The 27516-nt window shown below is 38.1% G+C and overlaps 1 protein-coding gene across 1 annotated transcript; it reads left to right on the top strand.

The window, feature by feature from the left end:
• The first annotated feature begins 88 nt into the window (after positions 1-88).
• On the top strand, positions 89-9831 carry LOC127432431 (vesicle-associated membrane protein 5-like). Its single transcript, XM_051683504.1, has 3 exons — positions 89-443; positions 8675-8818; positions 9524-9831. The coding sequence occupies exons 1-3, from the start codon at positions 441-443 to the stop codon at positions 9713-9715; spliced, it is 339 nt and encodes a 112-aa protein (XP_051539464.1). The 5' UTR covers positions 89-440; the 3' UTR covers positions 9716-9831.
• The last annotated feature ends 17685 nt before the right edge of the window (positions 9832-27516 follow it).

Below are 27516 nucleotides of genomic sequence, written 5' to 3'. Positions count from 1 at the left end.
TAAACTAACCAATGAAAGTAGGGAATCTCAATGTGTGAAAACGCCCACTGATTTAGATAAGCCCATTTTTGTTCTGCAAGTCTCGCTTTTTGTTCCAGCTTTACGGATTCGAGTTGGCTTCTCCAGCATGTTGTATAGATATGACATTGGCCAGTGAATAACAGCATAAGTTACTGAAGCAGTGTAGAAAGTCACTCAGTCCCCTTTGGGTGTGAACCTTACAGACTAGAGAGTGTGACAGCTGCGCAGTGGAAACAACCCACCCCTTAAGAGAAAAGGAAAGTCCTTTCCAGCACTTGCACAGAAGATTGAAGCCTTGAAGAAGTCAAAAGAAGCGCAAGTGAACTTTATAGATATCGGTCTTGTATTGTTTGCTGTCTCCTTTTCAGATGCAGTTTTTTCGGTGACCGTTTCTGTTGTATTAAAGCGACTATAAAACAATGGTAAGTTGCCTTGTCATTGAAGCTTCGTGTTCTTCGCTTTGTTTAGCTATATACTTTCGTTTTGCTGTTGCTGTATTGAAAGTGAAATAAGAACGCTAAATGGCTTAAATCAAACTAATACACACACGGCTATCTCCTAATACATATACTTACACTACCGTCTTCATGTGCTTAAATGATAGACACAGAATACAAACATATATACAAGACACCCAGATAAGCACCAACATAAGAATAAAAACGTGCTTGCATATAGACATTTTTTGCCTTATTTTTCAGCTTATATATTATATATTTTTTTAAATATTGAGTGTACATTTATAACATTAGACTTTGTGTTATATTACCTTGGAATTAGTTTTAAAAACTGAATTACCACAGCTGTGAGGGGGTTTCTATTTCTATTACTTACAGAGTGACAGTAAATTTGGCATCTCCCATTTTACTGTCTTAATCCACCGCTCTCTATTTTAAACTCTTCTGGAAGGTCATTCATACCTAATAGTGAATTTTTTTTCTTTCGGTCTTGGAGCAAATGGATAAGAGATAATAATATTTGCTGTGATCTCCCATTCACTCCCATTCACCGCTGTCAAAATTTACCCTGCAAACGTTTACTTCCTTGTTCCAAAACCCAGAGTGTAAAAAAAGGTCTATTGCCTTGAGTGTAGTTATTGTGGTCAAAACAGGTTCAGTTAGTCTAATTGTCTGATAAATATCTATGGCAGTTAATATGAGTGTTAGAAACATTAGGTCTATGTCACTTTAATTGGGTGAAATTATAAACTGAATTGAGTCTTTTCAAGTTTCAAGTTTTATTGGTCACATAACCATACACAGTATGACATGTAGTGAAATTCTTGGTACGACTTTTCTCCCCACAGTTTACGATAAAAATATATATATAATATATATATGAATATAAATGTTAGTAAAAAAACAATTAAAAAACACAATAAAATATACTGTATGTACAAAGTATGCATATGAATATGAAATAGTGCATAATGACAGATGTAGAGGTGGTAGCAGCAACAGTTTGACTGGAAATATGTACATGTGCAAGGTAAAGTGCAATTGTGCAGTAATGTTGACCTGCAACAGGCTAATGTAATATAATTTTTTCTCCATTCTATTCTTTTATACATAGAATAGTGGCTTTCATTTCAATTAACTTTGAGGAATATGGTTTAGTGCAGACATACAGTATTTGAAAAGCACTGAAGGCTATTTTTTTAAAAAAAAATTCTTTATGAGTTGTTCTCAGAATCTAAAACACTTTTTTTTTCTTTTTTTTTTTTTTTAAGTCTTTTGAATGTCATTCAGAATGTCTGTAAGACTGTAACCCTTATTGTTGGTTCAGCTCAGGTGGCTTGAAATGACAACATCAGAAGTGTTGATCTGAAACACACAAGAGAGGGGGAATTCTGCATAGTCTCAAGGAAATTCCAGATTCAGTATAGCAGCCATAGCAAAAGAGGAAGGAAGGAGGCAAAGGATGTTAAAAGAGATGTGTATCCTGTAGTCCCACTTCAAAAGGCAAATACTGGTGAAAATCTCAATTGCCCTTAAACGTGTACCTTGGGTCTTTAGTGACCCGGGACGTTATTCCACCCCCTGCACGTCATCCATTTTTTGAAATTGTGCCCACACCTCTTTAGTATTCCTCAAACTTACTCTTATGAATAGTGCAATGCAAAAAATGGCAAAAAAAAAAAATAAATATAATATATATATATATATATATATATATATATATATATATTTATATATAAGTACTAAGAGTGTATAGGGTCATTAGAGACCCTAGGTATGTCATAGTGTCAGGTTTCTTTTCTTTCTTTTTTTTGCACTTCCATAAATCATATTTTTGATTATTTAATATCTATACAAGTTTACTATCACAGGATATACATTTCTTTTGTTAATTACAAGAAAAATGAGTATTATATTCATACAAATGACTACATCATGTCGATATTCTGTGCAACAGTGGTGAATTATCAATATCTATGAAAAATAAAATATCAACAAATATCAGAATATATTCTATTGTATTATTGTCTAATTGTCTTGAAAATGCTTTGAAAATGTTACATTATCTGGGCATTTTGTAGATGCACTAGTGATGGATATACGTGCCGTCTCACTAAAGACCAGAGTATGTATTAATGTTTGGTGTAATGCCCATGCATTTACGGGTAAATAACATTCTCTACTCTTCATTATACACCGATCAGCCACAACATTAAAACCACCTGCCTAATATTGTGTAGGTCCCCCTCGTGCTGTCAAAACAGCATCAACCCACATCTCAGAAAAGCATTCTGAGATGCTATTCTTCTCACCACAATTGTACAGAGTGGTTATCTGAGGTACCATAGACTTTGTCAGCTCGAACCAATCTGGCTATTCTCTGTTGACCTCTCTCATCAACAAGGCATTTCCATCCACAGAACTGCCGCTCACTGGATGTTTTTTGTCTTTGGCACCATTCTGAGTAAATTCTAGAGACTGTTGTGCGTGAAAATCCCAGGAGATCAACAGTTACAAAAATACTCAAACCAGCCCATTTGGCACCAACAATCATGCCACAGTCCAAATCACTGAAATTAATTTTTTTCCCCCATTCTAATGGCTGATGTGAACATTAACTAAAGCTCCTGTCCCATATCTGCATGATTTTATGCACTGCACTGCTGCCACACGATTGGCTGATTAGATAATCGCATGGATGACTGTTGGTGCCAGATGGGCTGGTTTGAGTATTTCTGTAACTGATGATCTCCTGGGATTTTCACACACAGCGGTCTCAAGTGTTCACTCAGAATGGTGCCAGAAACAAAAAACATCCAGTGAGCAGCAGTTCTGCAGATGAAAATGCCTTGTTGATGAGAGAGGTCAACAGAGAATGGCCAGACTGGTTTGAGCTGACAAAGTCTCCTGTAACTCAGATAACCACTCTGTACAATTGTGGTGAGAAGAATAGCATCTCAGAATGCTATTCTGAGATGCGGGTTGGTGCTGTTTTGGTGGCACAAGGAGGACCTACACAATGTTAAGCAGGTGGTTTTAATGTTGTGGCTGATTGGTGTATATGTAGCTTTTGTGCATATATAACGGATATATTTAAAGATGAAGTGTTATTGATATCAGATCTCTAGTATGTACAATGGTTAAAATATGGAGCATAATTAAAGCCAATTGAAATTATTTTAAAGTATTTGTATTTGTAGCACTTCAGTGCAATATGACCATAAAAGGGGTCACTGCCTTAATGGTCAAATTGCACTGAAATGCTAAAGGAAGTTTTGTCATTGTGATTGGCAGTGTTGTTTCCTCTGATTCTTTGGTCTATTGTGTATGGGCTCTTATGTGAGATGGCATGAATAATAAGTAGTGTTTCCTGAGAAAACAATTTAATTTATGTTCGCCTGACGTTTCCCGTCTACGATAGGCCACTCATCAGCTAAACCTTGACCTTGAGTCACTTACATCCTTCTGAGCACAAAGAGAGGAATTAACAGTCAGACTCGGATGATATACGTGATTATATACATGTGATGTTGAAGAGACTGCTAATGTTGAGGCGGTCATAATCTCCAAATGCCCCTATTCCGTGGTGTTTTCACAAAGGTTTCGTTGTTTTGATGCAGTAGATTCTAGAAATGCACAGTGCCTCTGTCTCTCCCTTGCTGTTCTTTGTTAAACTGTGACTAGTCTTGTGAAAGAGCTGAGGCACTGTTTCAGAAATACATTCCCATAGCTTGTTGTAAACAGAGCTATGAGGCCAGGCCATTATCATTGGGGGCATCTAGGAAGTCTTCATTATCACTTTTTGGCCTTAGTTGTTAAGTAGTTGCCAAAGTCACCATGTGCTTCTCTTGTCTTAACAACCTACAGAAGTGGGTTATTAAATGAAATTCTAGAAACCAATATATTTTCTTGCACAAATGTATTGGATGATAATGTGTCTTAACAAAACCAGACCTTGAAATACTATAACTAATTGTGGTCAAAAGCTCACATTCAAAACTTGAGTCAACAATCACTTGAGTGGACTTGTTGTGTCCAGTCACATTTGCCAATAGTTAAGGAATATTCTGGGTTCAATATGAGTTTTTAATTAAAGGGATAATTCATCCAAAAATAAAAATTTCTTCTCATCATTTACTAACCCTCATGTCATCCCGGATGTGTATGACGTTCTTTCTTCTGCAGAACACAAATAAATGTTTTTAGAAGAATATCTCAGTTCTGTAGGTCCAAAAATCCAAGTAAATTTTGGCCAGAACTTTGAAGCTCCAAAAATCACATAAAGCAGCATAAAAGTAATCCAGTGATTAAACCAGAAGCAATATGATAGGTGCGGGTGAGAAACAGATCAATATTTAAGTCCTGTTTTTGTTTTTTTACAATAAATTTCCACCTTTGACCAGCCCCGAACAGTAGGTGGCGATATGCAATAAGAATGCAAATTGCCAAAAAACTAAAGAAAAAGAATGTGGAAGTGAAAGTGTAAGTGGAGAATTATTGTAAAAATGACTTAAATATCGATCTGTCACCCATCATATTGCTTCTGAAGATATGGTTTTAACCACTGGAGTTGTATGGATTATTTTGATGCTTCCTTTATGTGCTTTTTGGAGCTTCAAAGTTCTGGCCACCATTCACTTGCACTGTATGGCCCACAGAGCTGAGATATTCTTCTAAAAATCTTTGTTTGTGTTCTGCAGAAGAAAGAAAGTCATACACATCTGGGATGGCATGAGGGTGAGTAAAAGATGAGAAAATTTAAATTTTTGGGTGAACCATTCCTTTAAGCTCAATCAACAGTGTTTATAGCATAATGTAGATTACTACAAAAATTAAGTTTTTACTAGTCCCTCCTTTTCTTAAAAAAAAAAAAAAAAAAAAAAAAATCAAACATCTGGGTTACAGTGAGGCACTTCTAATGGAAGTGAATGGGGACAATCTGTAAATGTTAAAATAGTCACGGTTTCAAAAGTATAGCCTCATGGCATAAATTAGTGGTTCTCAACCTTTTTGACTCCAAGGCCCCCCTGTCCAAGACAAAATTTGAAGGCCCCCTCACCCGCAACTAGACATGTCTGATTAAAATAATTAATCATGGATCATTTTTTATTCTAGAAGTTTCAGAAAGAGTCTGTTTATAATTTGTAGGCATACATATTAAAGCATTTTTTAAATCATTTTAATTAAATCATTTTAAATAAATATTAATTATTTTAATATTTCTTATTTTAAATTCATTTTAAGTCAACTTGAGGCCCCCTTGAAAGTGTGCTGAGGCCCCATAGTGGGTCCCAGCCCCCTGGTTGAGAACCAGTGGCATAAATAATATACATGTTAACATGATTTTAGTGTGATAAAATCACATACTAACCTTTTCTGTGTATAGCAATGGCAAATCCTCCGAGTAGGCAAGGAAGGCAATGTCTCCTCAAAAATTCAGGTGAGCAAAATAAACGACTGTACATAAATGAAACAAATAAATATTACGAAATGTGAGCTCAAACAAGTGTGTGTAGCAGTCATATTACTGCAGTCTCTCTGTCAAACAGAGACACACAGTGGATAAAGTTTCACGAGGTGGGATATCTGCCGAATATAGGAGAAAAGTTTATAAGGGGAGACATTGGTTCCAATTAGCTGTAATTCATCAATACGCTGTCAGTCAATCAATGTGATAGTGCCCGCCTCTCATGCTTCCGTCGTCACAGCGTGTCTCTGCAGATCGCTATGAATGGGACGAACTGTTGAAAGTGGAGAAACTATTTGCACAGTAAACAACTAACTGATACAGACAACCGCACTTTTGGTCACATCCAAATCAAAATGAATTTAAAATTACTTGAAATCTGAAATAGTATGTGAGTGACACGCTTTTTAGTGAGCATTCGCTCTTAAAGAATCAGAATCAGAAAGAGCTTTATTGCCATGTACACAAGGAATTTGTTTTTGGTGATAGGAGAAACAAGTGCACTCAGAACATTACAGTGAGACAGAATATAAATTCTGAATATTCTCCTGAAGTCCACTATCATCTCCACTGTTTTGAGCATCTTCAGCTCAAGGTTGTTGTGACCGCACCAGACAGCCAGCTGATCAACCTCCCATCTGTATGCAGACTCATCACCGTCATGGATGAGGCCGATGACCGTGGTGCCATCTGCAAACTTCAGGAGCTTGACAGTGGGGTTTTTGCAGTGCAGTTATTCGTGTACAGGGAGAAGAGCAGTGGAGGGAGAACCCATCCCTGAGGAGCACCAGTGCTAATAGTGAGGGTCCCGGATGTGAGTTTCCCCAGTCTCACTAGCTGCTGCCTATCTGTCAGAAAGCTGGTGATACATCGACAGATTGGGGTGGGCACAGGGAGCTGGGTCAGTTTAGTTGAGAGAAGATCAGGCATGATGGTATTGAAGGCTGAACTGAAGTCCACAAATAGGATCCTTGCATAAGTCCCAGGTCAGTCGAGGTGTTGCAGGATATAATGCAGTCCCATATTGACAGCATCATCCACAGACCTGTTTGCTCGGTAAGCAAACTGAAAGGGGTCCAGCAGGGGTCCAGTGATGTCCTTCAGGTAGGCCAAAACCAGTCTCTCAAATGACTTCATGACCACAGACGTGAGAGCGACAGGTCTGTAGTCATTAAGTCCTGTGATTTTGGGGACCAGAATGATGGTGGAGCATTTAAACCAGCAGGGAACTTCACACTGCTCCAGTGATCTATTGAAGATCTTTGTGAAGATGGTGGCCAGTTGGTCAGTGCAGACTGTCAGACAGTCAGATGAAACACCGCCTGGGCCTGAAGCTTTCCTAGTCTTTTGTTTCCGAAAGACCCGGCACACATCCTCCTCACAGATCATAAGTGCAGATTGAGTAGCAGGAGGGGGTTCCAGGAGGTGTTGTTGTGTGTGTGAAGTGAAGATCAGAGCGAACACTGTGTTGTTTACCAAGGAGTAGATGACGGATGATCCAAAAATAAGATGACTAAATATGCTTGTTGCTGTATTCTTGTAGGAATTGTTTTTGAGGCAATGAAAAAATAATAATTATAAAACAATGCAGACTTTCGATGAGTCTTTTGATTTGACTTGATTTAATAAATAGTGTTAATATGAACTTACAAACTATTTCAAAGTATTTCGTGCTTATTTACAGTGTAAGTTAAAATGTATTTCATATGCCTTCCTGTACAGAAATCTGACAATTAACATATATAATATTTATTATGTTTGGGCATATATATACATAGCCTATACAAATTTTATGATAATAAACTGATTTAAGGAAAATATATGTTACATATAGAACAACACCCATTTTTATGGAAGGCAGATTCTGCCAATTTTAAATAAATTAATAAAAGGAAAAAAAGGAAAATAAAAACCTGATTAACCATTTCATTATTAAAAAGTGTCCTCAAAATATGTGCCAAAATTAAAAATAAAATAAAATAATTTGATTTTCACTTTCATTTTCATTATAACAATGCATTGTCCCTGCCAAATTATAAAATAAAACTGATGATTTGACATTTTATTTTTACTACAATCTCGAGGCAAGACTGCCAATTTTAAAATGACATGGCAAATGTGAATAAAAAATTGCAAATAATTTTTTTACAAAGCTTTTTCTTAACATTCACACAATAATAGTGACAAAATTTAAATTCAAATGCAAAGTTCAGTTTTAATTTTATTTTTAATTGTATCTTTTATTTATTTATTTTCATTTTCATGTTTCAACATGGAAATTCTATGTTAATGAGTGAGTGGTGCTCAAGAGAGGATACTTTAATACAGTGCTTCTCACACTAGGGGGCGCAGAGAGGTTGCAAAGGTGTGTTCTTCCGTGAAGCCAAGAATTCACGATACAGCACTTTTCGGACGCAAGAATTGTGATATAAAGATTACATTTAAAAATACCAAGCAAGCATTACAGGAAAAATGCAGTACTGATTTTTGTTTCATCAACCAGCTGAATAAATGAACATAGCACTGTCATTGTAAATACATCATTGCAATCTTGATTTTTTTTAGTTGAAAAGTCGAAATTATTTTTTGTGGTAATCAGCGTTATGCCACAAATGTTGTCGATTAAGCTTGTATTGAATCCGGAATATTAATTAAAAAACCAGTTGCCATACAGATCATTTTTGCCAATCTTCCCACCTTTCCCACTGATCATTTCATCTGTCCTCAGGAGAATGGGCAAAGTCGTCTCCGTCAGGCCCAGGAGGGTGTGGAGGAAGTGAAGGTTATCATGCTTGATAACCTGAACAAGGCTGACGAGCGTTCAGGAAAACTTGGGGAGCTAGAGAACAGAGCTGATCAACTACTGGAGAAGGTGTGTCTGTGTGACTTGTGAATCTGCTTTTACTTTTTATTGATATTTTTATATATACAATTTTTTATGCAACTAAAAACAGCTTTAAAAGTGCATACCCACGTATTTGTGCATGCTGTGATGTTTTGTGACTTTTTATGGACTGTGATGACCATTAACTGGGTTTCTGGAATTTCAAGTGTTCCAAGGCCTTACTTAATACATTTCTTGGGAAAAGCAAGGAAATGTCATATTGGGGTATATAAATACTCTCTAGGTGGGGCGTACGGAAAAGAATGTACAATTTCCATCCTGAGTTTAGTTTGCTATGTTAATTTTAGAAAGCTATTTCCTTTTGCTATAAAATGAATGAAAATGTGTGTAATAATAGGGTGATGGTGTGTGCTCTGAGTGTGCAGGACATGCCATATGATCAGGCAGCAAGGTTACTTTGTATCAACATTACATGTTTATCATACAGACATACTGAAAATCATAACTGTTAGGGGAAAAAAAGAGCATGAGTCTTGGCATTAACCCCATTCTAAAGTTTTACACTACTACCTAACATTTAACCTAACAAGTTAATTGTAATTCTGAAACATACAATAGTACATTTGGGTCATAAACAAGCTATTTAATTATTTAGAAAAAAATCAATCACTTCTTATGTGAATTATGGAATGTTACATTTAGATGTAATTGTTTGTGCTTATTTCATTTCAGAGCAAAGCTTTCTCAAAGACCTCGACTAAGGTGAAACAGAAGAAGCGTTGGGAGAATTCTAAATATAAATTGATAATAGCAGCAGTGGTAGCTGCAGTGATCCTCATCATAATTGTGGCTGTGGCTATAAGTTTGAGTAAGGACAGTATGAGCACAACCACAGAAGAATCAGAAGCACTAGGGAATGGCTAGAAGATCAGACAAAGAGGAAGAGTGATCTTTAAGGGGTTCTTAAAATGCCTCAAGGTGTCAGATTATTTGTGAGACACTTCTGTGAAAGTAAAAAAAAAAAAAAAAAAAAAAAAAAAGGTTTCATAAATCCATGAATGTACAACTGAAATTTGTGATACTACTTACTATCAAAAGACTATGCTTAGAATAATGTGCTGGGTGATACAAAATGGTACCATGGAGTCTTCAGCTTTCACTTTAATTTTACAAATGGGAACACCCATATGTGGCACTAATGGTAACAGTTTACATCCTGTTGGACTAAACAGATTTTAATAATAAATCTGGGAAATCAATGGTCATGTGGGTTTAAAGTGTCAGAAAATTAAAAAATGGACAGTCTAGACTCTAGAGGGTGCTCTACAGTTTCTCAATCTTGGTCCTTCATCTCTTTAGTTATTAAAGGGAGAGTGAACACAAACAAATACTTTCAGAAGAATATCTCAGCTCTGTGTGTCCATACAATATAAGTGAATGGTGATCAGACCTTTGTAGCTCCAAAAATCATATAAAGGAAACAGAAAAGTAATCCAGTGTTGAAATCCATATATTCAGAAGCCATATAATAGGTGTGGGTGAGAAACAGAATATTTAAGTCCTTTTTCAATCTAAATCTCCACTTAACTTTCACTTTCAGATGTTAAAGTGAAACTAAACAGGCACACATGTGACTTTCAGATGTAAAAGTGAAAGTGGAGATTTAGAGTAAAAAAGATTTACATTTTGATCTGTTTCTCACCCACAACTATTATATCACTTCTGAAGATTTGAATTTAACCACTGGAGTCATATGGATTACTTTTATGCTGCCTTTATGTGCTTTTTAGAGCTTCCAAATTCTGGCCATCTTTCACTCACATTGAATGGACCAACAGAGATATTCTTCTAAAAGTATTAGTTTGTGTTCAGCAGAAGAAAGCCATACACATCTGGGATAGCATGAGGGTGAGTAAATGATAAGATCATTTTTATATTTGGGTTGAACTATCCCTTTAATAAGTGGATAAAATTGGTCATAACTTGAGAAAGATTAATTTTCTAAACCATGCTGCTAAAATAGCAGTCTATACCTGTCTGTAATCTGTATAATATAATTTGTATGTTTCTTTTATAAATATATCATGTCTGTAAAAAAAAAAAAAAATTCTCAGCTTGGCTTTCTTTTGAAACACTTGTGGTGCTTTTGCACTGACAGTCAGTAACTGCACTGCATGCAAAGAAGGGAAGCAAGTGTCAGCCTCACAGCCTTGTTTGTCAGTCTGTTTTTTTACTTAATTTTTTTTTTTTATAAGAGTGTAACATAAAGTGGATACATTCGGTTAGATATGTTAGGTTAGATATTTGTAGTTTTTATATATCAGGCTATTATACATTTTAATGCAAACAAGCAATGGAGATGGAAAAATGCACACTGAGTGTCAAACAACTTTTTAAAACACGATGTTCAAAAAAGGTGACAACAAATCGCTTCCCAGCAAACACAGAGCATTCCTCTAACGTTATCATTTGGTTCCCGGTTAGTTATATATTTATTTATTTTTGGGAACCAATTCCAAACATTCTCAGAATGTACTCTTTAGATTCTATTTTTGTAACCATAAACTAACGTTCCCAGAACATTCTGGGAACCCAAAAATTGTTAACTTGGTTTGTTAAAAACACAAAATAGCGAATCTGAGATATTTTCAGGCATACCTACCAAAGTAATTAGGCAAAACCAGTTGTGAAGCTCAGGTGGGGCGGTAAAATGCCTTCTGGTGGATTTTAAGGTGGTTGAAGATCCTGGATGTAAAAAACAAAAGTATGAGATGAATAGCAGAGAATGTGACAAGTAAGGTCCTGTATGAAAAGCATATTGTTATAAACAGTATGTAATTTTTTTGTTGTTGTTGTTTAAGTATGTGGACACCAATGTTTGCAGAGTGAAAATATCCACAGCTACATTTTTGGAACATGGCACGTACATTATATAGAACATAAATACAATTTTAGAAACAGAACAATAGAAATGTACATAGAACGTTTTATACAATACATTTGCTCTCTCTTTTATTTCTAACCATTAAAAAGCTATTCGCACGAGCCATCTGGCAACAGCCCAGGCAGCACGCACTGGTTGAGGCTGCTATGGTAAGATCAACTAAACCAGAGAGCAGTTTCGGTTGCGAAAATGACAGTATAGATTTTATTCTCTTTCAAATTTTGAATTTGATTACAAGTTATGTAAAGTTATTCTACAAAAAGGGAACAAACAAAAGAAAAAATGTCACAGGAAGTGGAGTGGATTAAAAACACAGTGTGTTTCATGTTGGATTTGCCTGATTCAGGCTGCTTTGAGGAGTTACTCTCAAGATTGAGCAGGCTGAGGGCCGAGCTCCTCAAGAAGAATAAGAGTTCTTCCTTAAAGGTTAGGAGGACACACAGTTCATTTCACACTGTAAATCTGCCTCCCTGTCTTTCTGTCCCTCTTTAACATTACACCCGCACTTAATACACGTACACACCTGATCTTCTCCCTCTCTAGGTAACCTGTCCCTGAAGAAGAGTAAACGTAAGAAGCCATGTGCCTGGCTGCCTGGTCAGTGCTGAGAGGATATAATGCTATACTTTTTACAAATGAGTTTGGCACTTTAGCTGATATAGATAATATGATATAGAAAATAATCCCAAGAAATGGAAAAAAGTGAGTGGCAAAAATCACCAAACACACACACACAAATAATGTAGATAAGTACAAAGCAAGATATATACACAGGGCCAGAGTTGTGGTGAATTTTGATTCCCTGCCAGAATGCGACTGCCCCTCGCGTGCACGCGCATCACACAGTTGATATGCTGGTGCTGCGAGCTTGAACGCTATCTTGTTTACTATAGCCGTTCATAAGCAATATTTTTACCTACAGCTATCACCAAGAAAGCATAAAATTAACATGGAAGTGTTGTCCAAGCATACATTAATATGTAGAATTTAAGGTTTGGGGGAGGTGACCTCCCCAACAATCAAAACAAGCAACTACAACCCCCAATATTTATACCATGATCAATGGAAACATGTAAATGCTTCACATTGCACGTTAGCCTTTGAAACTAGAGTCTCATGCTTTTATCATTTTAATATACCTGTGAACTTGTAAAGCTGAGTTGGGCAGGGCAATATAATTACGGCAGGTGTAACAACAGCCCTGCCGAAATTATACTGCCCCTTGGTAAACAGTTCACTTTGAAGGTAGAGTCGCAAGCTTTTCAGGACACAACCTTCATAGCTATAAATGTCAGCACCATAAGTTTAATGAACCTGTGAACTTGTAAATCTGAATTAGTGAGGGCAATATAATTACTGCAGGTGTAACAATGGCCCTGCCGAAATTGTACTGCCCCCTGGTAAACAGTTCCCTTTGAACATAGAGTCTCATGCTTTTCAGGACAAAACCTCCATAGCTAGAAATGTCAGCATAATAAGTTTGATGAACCTGTGAACTTGTAAAGCTGAGTTGGGCAAGGCAATATAGTTATGGCAGGTGTATCAATGGCCCTGTCAAAATTATACTGCCCCCCTGGTAAACAGTTCACTTTGAGGCTACAGTCACATGCTTTTCAGGACAATGTGATGTACCTGTTTTTTGTATCCAAAAAAATACACTCTTTTAACATTCTGTTAAAGTTAATTGCTATTGATATAACAATTGATATGCCATGGCAAGGTGAAATGTTCTGGGAGCAGAGATAAGAATAAACTATGCACAAAAGTAAGCAAAACTTTACTTATTGCACATCCGATTACATTGCATGTAATAGAGTAGAAAAAAATACACATTACAAAAGGGGTATAAATGTAAAGTATAGAATAAAATTATTATATCCTTCAGCAGGATCATTATCTACATCTTTATCTTTTTTGAGAATTTGTGTGAGAATGCTATCCACAGACATTGACTGCACTCATTTCTAGTGCGCACAGATAATCCCTTCCATTTGTCAACATCATGTGTCTATCTCTAACAATATGATTCTTTTTGTCTTATGTAGGGTATTGTTCTATATACATAAGTTTTATTAATGTACTTTATTACATGTATTTAAATTGCACGTGTAAAACAGAATAAAGCTGATTACATTTTTATTAATGTTGTTCATATTTAGGTGCAATTGCAAGAGTCGCTATAGCTGATGTTACATTAAAATGACTGGAACGACGACATAACTGCGTGTCGATTTACTTCAACTTGATATTCACTGTTTTCATCCGTTACATGGGTGAAATTACTTGAATGTTCCACCCATGTGTAGTAAACTTAACATTCAGATTACACCATTACACATAATGTACACATTTTACACAAAGGCAACATACAACAATGCACATCACACATGTACACAATATATGCACAAATGCATATAGCAACATACTGAGTGTCTGTACTGCTTCATACATCACAAACACGAGGCAGCTGAACATTTTATTAAACTGCAAAAGTATAAATTCATTAATTTAATGCTTTTAAATATTCTTCCACAACACTTTGTTGATGTTGTCTTAGTGTTAGTTGTGTGGAAAACATTGATTATAATCAGATTTGTAGACAGAAGCTTACAGAAGTGGGGATAAAATCTTTTACAATCAGGCCAAATACAGACTGACAAAGGAGATTAGAGTGGCTAAAAGAAACTATTCTGAAAAGCTGAAAAACACCTTTAAGTTAACAACCCTGCATCAGTGTGGAGAAGCCTGAAAGACTTTACCAACTATGAGACACCATCCCCCAACACTGTAGGGAATCAACAACTGGCTAATGGCCTGAATGTGCTTTACTGTAGATTTGAAAAGCCCAGTTTCACACCCCAAACCTGCTCTGACCTTCACAGCACACAAACATTTATACCTCCTCCACTCTCTTGCTACTCAACATGCACTTAAGATCTGTGAAGATGATGTGTGCTGGGTCTTCCGGAAACAGAAGACAAGAAAAGCAGATGATGTTTCATCCACTTGTCTAAAATCCTGTGCTGACCAGCTGGCCCCCATCTTCACACAGATCTTCAACAGATCACTGGAGCAGTGTGAAGTTCCCTGCTGCTTCAGATGCTCCAAAATCACCCCCAACCAAAGAAACCCAAGATCAAAGGACTTAATGACTACAGACCTGTCGCTCTGACGTCTGTAGTCATGAAGTCATTTGATAGACTGGTGTTGGCCCACCTGAAGGACATCACTGAACCCTTTCTGGATCCCTTTCAATTTGTTTACAGAGCAAACAGGTCTGTGGATGATGCAGTCAGTATGGGACTGCATTACATACTTCTACATCTAGACAGACCAGGGACTTATGCAAGGATATTATTTGTTGACTTCAGTTCAGCTTTTAACACAATCAACCCCGCTCTCCTAAGGACTTAATGAACCCAGCCCTCTGTTCCCAGTTCTATCTGTCAGTGGATCACCAGCTTTCGCACAGACAGGCAACAGCTAGTGAGAATGGGGAAATTCACCTCCAGCATATGTACTATCAGCACTGGTGCCCCCCAGAGATGTGTGCTCTCCCCTCTACTCTTCTCTCTCTACACAAATGACTGCACTGCCAAGGACCCCTCTGTTAAGCTCCAGAAGTTCACAGAGGACACTACAGTCATCGGCCTTATCCAAGATGACGATGAGTCTGCATACAGAAGGGAGGTTGAACAGCTAGCCGTCTGGTGCAGTCAAAACCACCTGGAGCTGAACATACTTAAAACAATGGAGATGATTGTGGACACCCCAACATTAACCCCGCTCATCATTCTGCACAGCACTGTGGCAACAGTGGAGTCATTCAGGTTCCTGGGCACTACCATCTCACTGGACCTGAAGTGGGAGACCCACATTGACTCCATTTTGAAAAAGGCCCAGCAGAGGTTGTACTTCCTTCACCAGTTGAGGAAGTTCAACCTGCCACAGGTGCTGCTGATACAGTTCTACTCAGCAGACATTGAGCCTGTCCTCTGCACTTCTGTAACTGTCTGGTTTGGTTCAGCTACCAAGTCAGACATCATAAGACTTCAAAGGATAGTTCGGACTGCTGAGAGGATTATTGGCGCTCCTCTACACACCCTGCTAGAACTGTACACATCCAGAGTGACTAAAAGGGCTGGTAAAATCACTCTTTACCCCATTCGCCCTGCACACTTCCTCTTCGAACTGTTGCCCTCTGGCCGGCTCTACAGAGTAGAGGTCTTCACAGGTCCAAAAATCTGTGCCCGAACCCAAAGAGACCCAGAAATGTACTACCCGGACCCAAACCGGACCCGTCTATTATTTGAAAGCTTGGACCTGTACCCACGCAGAACCGAGAAATGCCGGACCTGGACCCGAACCAGGCCTGTCTATTATTTGAAAGCTGGGACCCAGACCCGGCTGGGAGACACAGACCCGTTCGACACCGATTTCACAGCTGATTGCTATAAACAAGTTAATTTACAAATTGTGAAAACAAAACTTTGTGTCTTACCTAATGTAACTTTAATAGCCTTCTCCCCTGTGCCTGGCTGTGACACATATAATCCATCCTCCTTGCCAAGAAAGTTGGTAAAATACATCCAGGTTTTCTGTGATTCCTCTCTTGCTGATTGAAACAGCATAGCTAATCCACTCATTATTTCAGCTTCAGAAGTCCACTTGCGGTTGTGTCTCGTTTGGAAGGCTGCATGCTAGGTAGAATGCGTCCTTTGAAGGCTGCAGTATACCGAGTGTCCTCCTTTAAACAAGTCTCGTTCCAAACGAGACACAGCCAATCTCTGATTCTGAGACGAGTGCTATACGCACGGCACCAGCGTGATCAAATGACGTCATGCGTGTGCACGCGAGGGGCAGTCAGAATCTGTCAGGGCGCAAATTTCAGCACAACACCTGTTAACCCATTAGGTGACATAGGCGAGCACCTAGGGTGGTATCGTTACAGGGGTGCCGATCTACTGAGCCAATAAGTATGTGTTCAATCTGTGTCAAAAAAAATGTGCCCTGTGTGTTCCGTTGATGTGTTGTGGCGCCTTATAATGATTTGTCACGCTTACAATGGGAGAGAAGAGAGAAATGAAAAGCACTCATGCACTTAAAACAGTATGGTAGCCAGCGCAATCGGGCCAATTGCGGCTGAGTGTTGGCTCACTCGGCTGTGTTCTGGCAGCGGCTCACCAAAAGTGAGCCAGCTCTGGCCCAGTAATTGTTGCCAGATTTGGCTAGGCTTTGGATGTGCGGATTTGGCCTGATTTGGGCTGAGACATGGCACATTTAGCCACATTCGGCCCAACTATGGACCATAAGTGCTGGCCTCATTTTGGGTGAGATACGGCCATACAGACCAAGACCAGTTTAGGTTGAGTGCTGGGGGTGGACAGATCAGGGACTGGGGCACGGGATAGGGTAGAGATGCCTTTTCAAGGTGGGTCACCTTTTAACAATGTTGCAAATTGGTCTGACTTTGTGACCCCTAAACTTAAACGTAATATCTTTTGACATAACACACACACACACACACACACACACACACACACACAATTAACTAGGCTGACTTACTAAATCGCAAAATGATTTATCTTTTTAAAAAATATACTTTGGAAGATCAGTTGTGAAGCCCTTTCCCTGTCAACTTTATGTTATTTATTATATTTCATTATTATTTTAATTCCTATTATTCATTTATTTTTAGCTTTTTTCCCCACATTCTCTTTTTTTCTTCTTAACTTTGGTGATTTTATCATGGAGGTTGTTTGTTTCATTAATTAATCCATTAAATGTAACTAAATTTGGTAATTAATGATTTCATTCATATAATCAAACGAGATTAAAGTGGTTAAGGGAACCGGGTTTTAAAAAAAAAAAAAAATTTTTATTAAAAAACACTCTGCTCTATGGAAGCTCTGAACCGCAAGGTGGAAGAAAAAAAAAAATAACAGTGAAAAAAATAAATAAAATTGTGTCTCAGTTCCTTCCTGAGCCTAAGTCTTACATTTTTTCTCTCTTCCTAAAATTGTTTTTTCTCTCTTCCAAATTTTTTTTTTTCTCTCTTCAAACATTTTTTTTCAAAAACGCTGTGAGTAAATTGGCAGGGGTTATTTGCGACTACGGGGTAGTCTTGAACTCAAAGTTTAGGCGGCCGCTGTTGATGTGTTCTACGAATGCTATATCCCACGTCCGGTAGCGGGTTAGGAAGCCAGCAGGAACCCCCCCCGAGCGCAGGGGCTCACCAACAGGTCCTCCACTGGACAATAATATTTATTTGGGCATCAAATAACCAAGGAAATCACTCAAGTACACAACTCAATATACTTAAAAGTTTTATTTTTATTGAATAATTTAAGTTTATTCGGTTTATAGAGCACATTTAAAAACAGCGAGTGGGCTAACCAAAGTGCTGTACAGAAATAAAAATAAAAAGTATTTTCAGTCGCGAGGATTTAATTTATAAATGATCATTTCGTTTAGAAATTAGATTACTTACAACAATATTAACATTACCAGATGTACCCCTAACACTTCAAAAGGACAGACATAATAATAATTTCCCTATGTTTCCCGTTTTCCTCAATACTTTCCTTCGCTTCCACCAGGTGAGCAAACGGCATAGATGGTTTAGAAAGACCAACAATTTCAAACAAAAAAATAACTCCAGTTGTTACACAACAACGAATGCGATATCAAACATTCATAAGTTGTTCAGCTGGTCTTGATAACCCTTTAAAACCTTGCACTGGTGTGCGAATGCCTGGAGCTGTGAAACTTCCGCTGGATCCAAGGTAGATGAAGTATTCTGTAAGGAACTGGCCATGGAGACGATGTTTGGATCCATGTGCAGGAAGTTTATTAAAGAACACAAGCAAACAATCCAAATCGGCAGGCAGAGAGACATAATCATTAAGCAGGCAATTAAATCTAATAAACCAAAAAGACAGTCCAACCAGGCAAACAAAGTAAAGGGTAATCCAAAAGATAGTAAATCCAGAAAAACAGGCAATGGTCATAACATGAAACAATCAACAATGGAAAAACGCTTGGTAAGGCAGGGTTAACTGGCAATACTTCGCAATGAACAATGGAAATGAATGGCTATTTAAACATCAGGTAAACAGGAAATGAGCAGAGAAGAAATGGGTGATGATCAGTATTCGGTAGGGGTGTAACGGTACACAGAAGTCACGGTTCGGTACGTACCTCGGTTTTGGGGTCATGGTTCGATACGAGTTCGGTACAAAAAGAGGAAAAAGCAACAAATCCCAAATGCTACCTTTCTTTTCATTTATTTTGAACAGACAGTAGTGCAAATTACATTTTGTTCCACCTAGCGGCATTTAGTCCCCCGAGGTAGTTGGTACAGTACAGCCTCCTTTAGTGTATTAAGCACTAAGCAGTAAACAGAATGCACTCTTGCATAGGTCAAATTTTTTTTTAGGGCTGATAAAAAACAAAAGATATTTGGTCACAGTCAGCTACAAAACTGAAAAGCATCTCTTTTGTTATAAAGTAAAAAATAAATAGAATAATGAAATATTAAACTTGTGCATTAGGAGAAGGAGTGTTACAATTTGTTCCACTTAAACTATATGTTGTTTGTGTATATGCCAATTGCCTGGGTAATGACTTTGGCCCTGTCTGCTCTCACATCTAGAGGCTGATTAAAAGCGGCAGGGATACGTTTTTGCACTCCTGTCATCTTTTTCTGCCTAGCTCCGGTGATTGGCACATCTGGGTGATGTCGTCTGATATGTGTTAGCATGTTGGACGTATTTCCACTCACATACCATACAGCTGCTTTACAATGCCGACACACCGTCCTCGTCTTATCTACCACTCGCTCTCCACTGCTGCCGTAGTTCACTGGGAACCCAAAATTTTCCCACACTGCTGATTTAAAACAAGTAGGTGGGTCTTCGAGCTCTTGCGTGTCATCTGAACTCGCCATTCTTGTTTGGGTTGGTGCATAGATGGTCTCTTCTTCTTCTGCTCTTTTTCCTTTTGTGGCGGTTAGCAAAAAGCTTTGCATTACTGCGCGCGCCCCCTTCTAGATTGGTGTGTGGATCGCCTGTGACTGACTCAGATGTATTCTTCGTCTGACTGCATGCACCGAACCGTGACGTCCGTACCGTTCCACCCCTAGTATTTGGGAGAGGGCTCCCTCTGGTGTTTGGTAGGATGGGTAACAGCCTCGGATGTTACAATGAGTAGACTTATCCACAGCAATAACATACAGTATGTGGAATATATTTTCTTATTTAATGCAAAGGATAATATACGTATTTGTTTTCTGTGACTTTTAAAGGGTTAGTTCACCCAAAAATTAAAATTCTTATTATTTTCATTCTCATCATTTACTCACCCTCATGATTTCCCAGGTGTTATGACTTTCTTCAGCAGTACACATTTGAAGAAAAATAGAAAAATATCTCAGCTCAGTAGGTTCTTAAAATGCAAGTGGATGGTGATCAGACTTTTGGAGCTCCAAAAAGAACAGTCAGTCAGCATAAACATCATCCACAACTCCAGTTGTTAAATTAATTGCTTCTAAAGCATCACAATCGCTTTTGGTGTGAAAAAGATTAATATTTAAGTACTTTTAACTATAAACCATCGCTTCTGTTCAGCAGCCGTATGCACGTGTCACGTAATCGTATTGGCATGTGAAGCACGTGACAACTGACGCATGTGCGACACACCCAGAAGAGCAGCACTGTTTACAGCTGAGTAGGAGGAATGCTGTACAGAAGCTTTGTTGGTTTTGATTTAGATCTGTATTTGTATCTGTATGTTTACTCACAGTGGTGTGTTTGTGTGCTTATCCTGGATGTCTCAACCGAGAAAAGAACATGAGATTTCGTCTGTAACATGGCAACGCAAATACGTCACACGAGAGACCGCATGAACTCTGCTATCTCGTGAAGCTTAGCGGAAGCAATGGATTATAGTAAAAAAATACTTAAATATTGATCTTTTTTGCTTCAAAAGTCGAATCACCATCCACTTGCATTTTAAGGACCTACTGAGCTAAGATATTTTTCTATTTTCTTCAGTTGTGTTCAGATGAAGACAGAAAGTTGTACACACCTGGGATATCATGGGTGTGAGTAAATAATGAGAGATTTTTTATTTTTGGGTGAACTATCCCTTTAAATGCCTTGCATGTTTAGTAAAGTATTTTAAATTTGTAACAGGTGATATATGGTGGAAGAGCTATTTATAGCATTGATCGCAAAATCCTCACAGTTTACATGGATGAGTATCTGGGAGATTTCATCTTTGACACCTTCAAGGCTTTCCACTTCTTCCACAATAAAGAGGTGGACTACAAGATCCCACCAGACGGACCCAAGCAGGTTTATGTTGGTATGCTGCTGCATGCAATCTAGCATCAGAAAGACACTGGCTAGGTTGCAACAGTCACTCAAACTCTTCATGTCATGTTTTGTAAATGAGATGAGAGTCTCTGCCCCTTGCTAACACAACAGAGGTGTTTGGTCTGCATCCTAATGCTGAGATTGGATACTACACGCAGGCTGCCTGAGAAATGTGGACTCATCTCATAAAGCTGCAGCCACAGACAGGTACCTCATACTTTATATTAGTGAAATATGAAAATGCTTGATCGTTTCATAGTGATGACTTAAACTTTTAAGGGGTCATGACATAGCTTTTTTAAAATTATTTTAATATAAAAACCCTTGAGGTTCACTTGTTATATTATAATATAAGCAAAGTATTTTGCACAAAGAACAGTCAAATTGTTGTTAAACATGATAATGTTCCACCCTCATTCAGACCGTCTGTCAGACATGCTTGGTTTTGGTGCTGCTTCTCCTTTAAGACTTGACAGTAAACCTAATATTATGTAAACCTACTATTATGATTGGCTCTCTGTCCTTGACTGACCTGCTCTCTCCTTGCCATCTCACTGCTCCCCACTGCTGGGCGGTGCTACAGAAGTGATCAGGTAAAGTAAGCTTTGAAGTGTTGTTGTGGAGGCGGTCAGATGCAAATGTATACCACAGTGTGACATCATCACAATGTGGAGGAAGTAGAGAACGAGTCATTTTGGCAGCTTGGTTTCAACAAAGGCTCTTTTTGCAGTGAGGAGGAAGTTTTGAGTTCTGAAAGTTTTATAGTTCACTCTTACTGTTCACTCTTTGCCTCATGCAGAACACCTGCTTAACTATCGGGCCGCTATCACTGCCGCATGCTCCTATCTCTCTTCCTCCATTAAAAACTCTCGATGCAAACCTGAAGCACTTTTCGCAACTGTGTAACACTTTTCGCAACTCATTAACCTCCAGAACATAACGTATCTGGCTCTGATGAGCTTGTGCAAGGTTGTCTTCAGTTTTTCACAGACAAAGTAAAGTCTATCTATTTGTCTTTCACCAGTGATACCCTACATATTTCTCACTCAGGATCTATGTCACTCTGCTCAAATATTTCTCTGACCACTTTCACTCCTACTACTCCTTCTGCTGTTAGTGATCTAATTATAAAGTCTAACTCTTCTTCCCGTCAACTTGACCCTGCTCCCACCTCTCTACTCATAATGTGTGAATCTGACATCTCAGCTACTGTCTCACATTTGATTAATTGCAGCCTAGCTTCTGCCACAGTCACAGCTGAGCTAAAAACTGGTTCTGTTACCCCCATTCTTAAGAAACCTGGATTAGATCCTTTAAATCTGAATAATTACAGTTCCATTTATTTCGATTTTACCGTTTGTAGCAAAGATTTTAGAAAGAGTAGTGACCTCTCAGCTGCACTCTTAATTAAATTCGTATAATCTTTTTTTAACCTTACCAGTCTTGTTTCCGCACATCTCACAGCACTCTCCTCCGGGTGGTAAAAGACATCCTCCTGTCTGTGGATTCTGGGTAGACAAACATCTTAATTATCCTTGATCTATGTTCTGCCTTTGACACAGTTTGCCATGACATTCTTTTCTCTCATCTCTCTGAAATTGGCATCACTGGTTCAGCTCTCTCTTGGCTCATGTCTTACCTCACTGAAAATATTTCATTACTATACAGAAGTCTAAATCTCCCACTGCCCCTCTCACACAAGGTCTTCCACAGGGTTCAGTCCTGGGTCCATTACTGTTTATCATTTATATGCTCCTACTTGGTGACATCATCCGTAAGCATGGCTTCAATTTCCATTGTTATACTCATGACATACAAATCTACATTACCATCACCCGTGACTCACCATCTTTTCCAGCTTCACTCACTGCATGCATTCAGGATATCAAACACTGGACGTTCTTGAATTTTCTCAAAATAAATACCAAGAAAACTGAAATATTGTTAATTGGTTCTACTGCTCAAGTAAAAATTATCGACCTTTGCATTGATATTGATGGAGTTTATGTCCAGCCCTCCCTCTCTGGCTGAAACCTTGGTATCCTATTTGTCTATCCTATTGTCCTATCTTATCATCTCTTTCTTTTAATTCTCATATTTCCACTGTTGTTAAAAATTCTTTCTATCACTTACGGAATATTGCACACCTCCAATCCTTTCTCACTTTGGCTGATGACGAAACCTTGATGCATGCTCTGATCACCTCACGTCTTGATTATTGCAATTCCATCTTCGCTGGCTAATCCAAAAAAAATAAACATTGCAAGATTACAATATATCCAAAACGCAGCAGCAAGAGTTCTCACCTTCACTAAGCGCTCTGTCCACATCACCCCTGTTCTGCATGATGGCTACCAGTGGCTTCCCGTTGCATCCTGAATTTAATTCAGAATACTCCTAAAATTTAAGGCTTTAAATGGTCTTGCTCCAATTTATTTGTCTGATCTACTCCACCCATATCTCCCCACTCAGTCCCTTCGATCCTGTGAACTTGGACTTTTGTCTGTTCCAAGATTTCGATTATCCACAGTAGGTGGTAGTTCATTCTGCGTTGTGGCTCTTAAACTATGGAATTCACTATCTCTTAGTCTTCATAATATCACCTCATTATCCACTTTCAATTCCCAGCTCAAAACGTATCTCTTCTCTATACATTTTGAGTAATCCACTTAGAATATAAATTGTGTTTTTTATTTATCCCCTCTGTTTATGTGAACTTTATTGTGTATATTTGCAATGTATCAATGAAATGTATCAATGATACCAGCTTATTTTAAAGCGACCTTGAGCTTGGGAAAGGCGCTATATAAATGAAACTTCTTCTTCTTATAGTACAATGAACTGTTATATCAAAAGATCAAGGAAAATTTGATTCCTCATGTCATGACCCCTTTAACATAAATTACACTGCCTATGTAAACAAATTACATTACACTGGAAATAAAGTGGCTCTTAAAAGTATTTGGATATTTCAGTCACATTATGGATGTGTACTATGTACTTTTGTCATAATTTTGAGCAATTTGTGTTTTATAATTTATATAAAAAATATTTTTGTAAAATGTTTTGCTTGACAAGTGTGCTTAAGATGTCTTTCTTTGAATTCAGTGTCCGGTAATTGATATTTTGGTACCTAATGCTGTGACATTTCTACATGTATAAGTATGGCTTAAGAATACAAATACTTTTTGGGGCCACTGTATACAAACTTAATCAAAAGTTACTCCATACACTATACTGTATCTATCATACAGTTGAAGTCAGAAGTTTACATACACCGTAGCCAAATACATTTAAACACAGTTTTTCACAATTCGTGACATTTAATAGTAGAAAACATTCCCTGTCTGAGGTCAGTTAGGATCACTACTTTATTTAAAGAATGTGAAATGGCAGAATAATAGTAGAGAGAATTATTTATTTCAGCTTTTATTTCTTTCATCACATTCCCAGTGGGTCAGAAGTTTACATTCACTTTGTTAGTATTTGGTAGCATTGCCTTTAAATTGTTTAACTTTGGTCAAACATTTTGGGTAGCCTTCCACAAGGCCTCTCACAATAAGTTACTGGAATTTTGGCCCATTCCTCCTGACAGAACTGGTGTAACTGAGTCAGGTTTGTAGGCCTCCTTGCTCGCACATGCTTTTTCAGTTCTGCCCACAAATCGCCTTCAGAAAGCCCTGACCATTTTGCCACAACTTTGGAGGTATGCTTGGGGTCATTGTCCATTTGGAAGACCCATTTGTGACCAAGCTTTAACTTCCTGGCTGACGTCTTGAGATGTTGCTTCAATACATTCACATAATTTTCCTTCCTCATGATGCCATCTATTTTGTGAAGTGCACCAGTCCCTCCTGCAGCAAAGCACCCCCACAACAAGATGCTGCCACTCCCATGCTTCACAGTTGGGGTGGTGTTCTTCGGCTTGCAAGCCTCACCCTTTTTCCTCCAAACATAACAATGGTCATTATCGCCAAACAGTTACATTTTTGTTTCAACAGACCAGAGGACATTTCTCCAAAAAGTATGTCCCCATGTGCACTTGCAAATTGTAGTCTGGCTTTTTTTGGTAGTTTTGGAGCAGTGGCTTCTTCCTTGCTAAGCAGCCTTTCAGGTTATGTCGATATAGGACTCATTTTACTGTGGATATAGATACTTGTCTACCTGTTTCCTCCAGCATCTTCACAAGGTCCTTTGCTGTTGTTCTGGGATTGATTTGCACTATTCACACCAAACTACGTTCATCTCTAGGAGACAGAATGCATCTCCTTCCTGAGCGGTATGATGGCTGTGTGGTCCCATGGTGTTTATACTTGCGTACTATTGTTTGTACAGATGAACGTGGTACCTTCAGGTGTTTGAAAATTGCTCCCAAGGATGAACCAGACTTGTGGAGGTCCATAATTTTTTTTTCTGAGGTCTTGGCTGATTTCTTTTGATTTTCCCATGATGTCACGCAAAGAGGCACTGAGAAGATAAGCCTTAAAATACATCCACAGGTACACCTCCAATTTACTCCACTTAGCCTATCAGAATGTAATTGGCTAATTGCCCAAAGGCTTGACACCATTTTCCAGAATTTTCCAAGCTGCTTAAAGGCACAGTTGAGTACAGTCAGTAAATTCTGACCCACTGAAATTGTGATTTAGTCAATTAAAAGTGAAACAATCTGTCTGTAAACAATTGTTGGAAAAATTACTCATGTCATGCACAAAGTAGATGTCCTAAATGACTTGCCAAAACTATAGTTTGCTAATATGAAATCTGTGGAGTGGTTAAAAATTAGTTTTAATGACTTCAGCCTAAGTGTATGTAAACTCCTGACTTCAACTGTATATAGAATTTAATCAGAACTTATCAGATTTCAGTTGTTTTTCATTACAATTTTACTTGATGAATCAACTTTTATTACCAAGTGCTGGCTTTAAGTAATAGTTCTATTTACTTTAATGTACCATCTAAAGGTGACTCAGGTGGTAGAATTAGTAGAGAGGAATACATCAGTCAGGTGGCATGGGACATTCAGAGCAAGCTACCCAACGTGTTTGACTTGGACGTGATCCGCAAGAAGTTTGGGATGGAGATCTCTCCCACATCTGTGGTAGTGCTACAAAAGCTAGAGCACTTCAATAAAATCATCCTCAGGATGAGTCAATCTCTGGCTGAACTACAGAGAAGGAGTGGTGAGAGGGAGAGCAACAGAACGACAGAGAAAAAAGAATGTATATTTTTTACCAAATTGCTCTACAAATTTCAATGTCAGACTTGTCTGGATGCTCAAACAAACAGAACAATGTTTTGAAAGCGAGCACAGTGCCACAGTGTTTACACTTTCCAGGGAAATCATCCTACACATGACTTACTTACAGTCCCTGCATATTAAGCTGGGAAATAAGAACATATTTTAACATCTAAAAAACATTTAAACACACTTTAAACACAATTTAAAAACACTTCTTTAAAAGATTAATAGGTTTCAGAGTAAACTGTCTATGTTTGTATGAAGGCTTTTTTGTGTTTGTGGACAAGGCTTTGGCTGGTGAGGTGGGAATGAGCAGTGAGTTGGATGAGGTTGCGAGAGCTCTGTTTAAAGGGCAGATTCCTGTCATCTGGAGGAAACTGGAACTAGACACTCTCAGATCTCTGGGAAACTGGATGGTCCACTTCAAGAGATGATACAAACAAGACAGCTTATGGGTGAGATCCAAAAATCACAAAATATCCTATAGTTTTCTTGGCAGACACTTCCTTATCAGAAAGCACTTCTTACTGAATAGCTATGACAAATGTTTCATTCTGGTCTGATCCTGGATCAGTTTGAGAATCAGGTAGCTAATTGTACACTGTCTGGTAGTAGCTAATTGAGTTATGAAGGGCTGCAGGCAGAGCTCCGAAAAGGGGCGGGAGCTCCAAACCAGCAGCAAAGATATTAGGTGTGTTCAACTTCATGCAGCGCTACACAGACCGATCAGTGCCTGACTTGAAGCAGTGCATGTTGGTCAGAAATTGTCCGACTTCTGACGGCGCCACCTAGTGTTGTCATGGAACCAAAATGTCAGTAGTCGGTACCAATACCAGTGAAATTTCACGGTTCTCAGTACCAATTTCGGTACCACAGCATAAATATGCTAATATGACAATGTGCTATTGAACACACCCGTTTAGCCTATTTAAAAAGTTACATTTCAATGTAAATAACAAATTAAAATAAATGCATTTTTCCTTCAAGTTTATTTCAATCGAGGTGCATTGCTTAAGTGTTTTTAAGTAGCATCCTACTGAAATCTGTTTTATTCTTTACCAAATCATGTTTTCTTTTTGATATTATTATTATTATTATTATTTTCCAGAACTCCATGTTTTAGAGTTTAATTTAATTTAATAAAACTGGTGTCTAATCAATT

Source organism: Myxocyprinus asiaticus, chromosome 4, assembly GCF_019703515.2.
Source record: "Myxocyprinus asiaticus isolate MX2 ecotype Aquarium Trade chromosome 4, UBuf_Myxa_2, whole genome shotgun sequence".
Taxonomy (NCBI): Eukaryota; Metazoa; Chordata; class Actinopteri; order Cypriniformes; family Catostomidae; genus Myxocyprinus; species Myxocyprinus asiaticus.
Note: the sequence above shows the minus strand (reverse complement) of the source record. Positions and strands in the feature narration are given on the sequence as shown.

Coding starts and splice junctions, on each gene's coding strand:
- LOC127432431 (XM_051683504.1), top strand. Junction 8,819..9,523: donor CTGATCAACTACTGGAGAAG/GTGTGTCTGTGT, acceptor ATTTCATTTCAG/AGCAAAGCTTTCTCAAAGAC.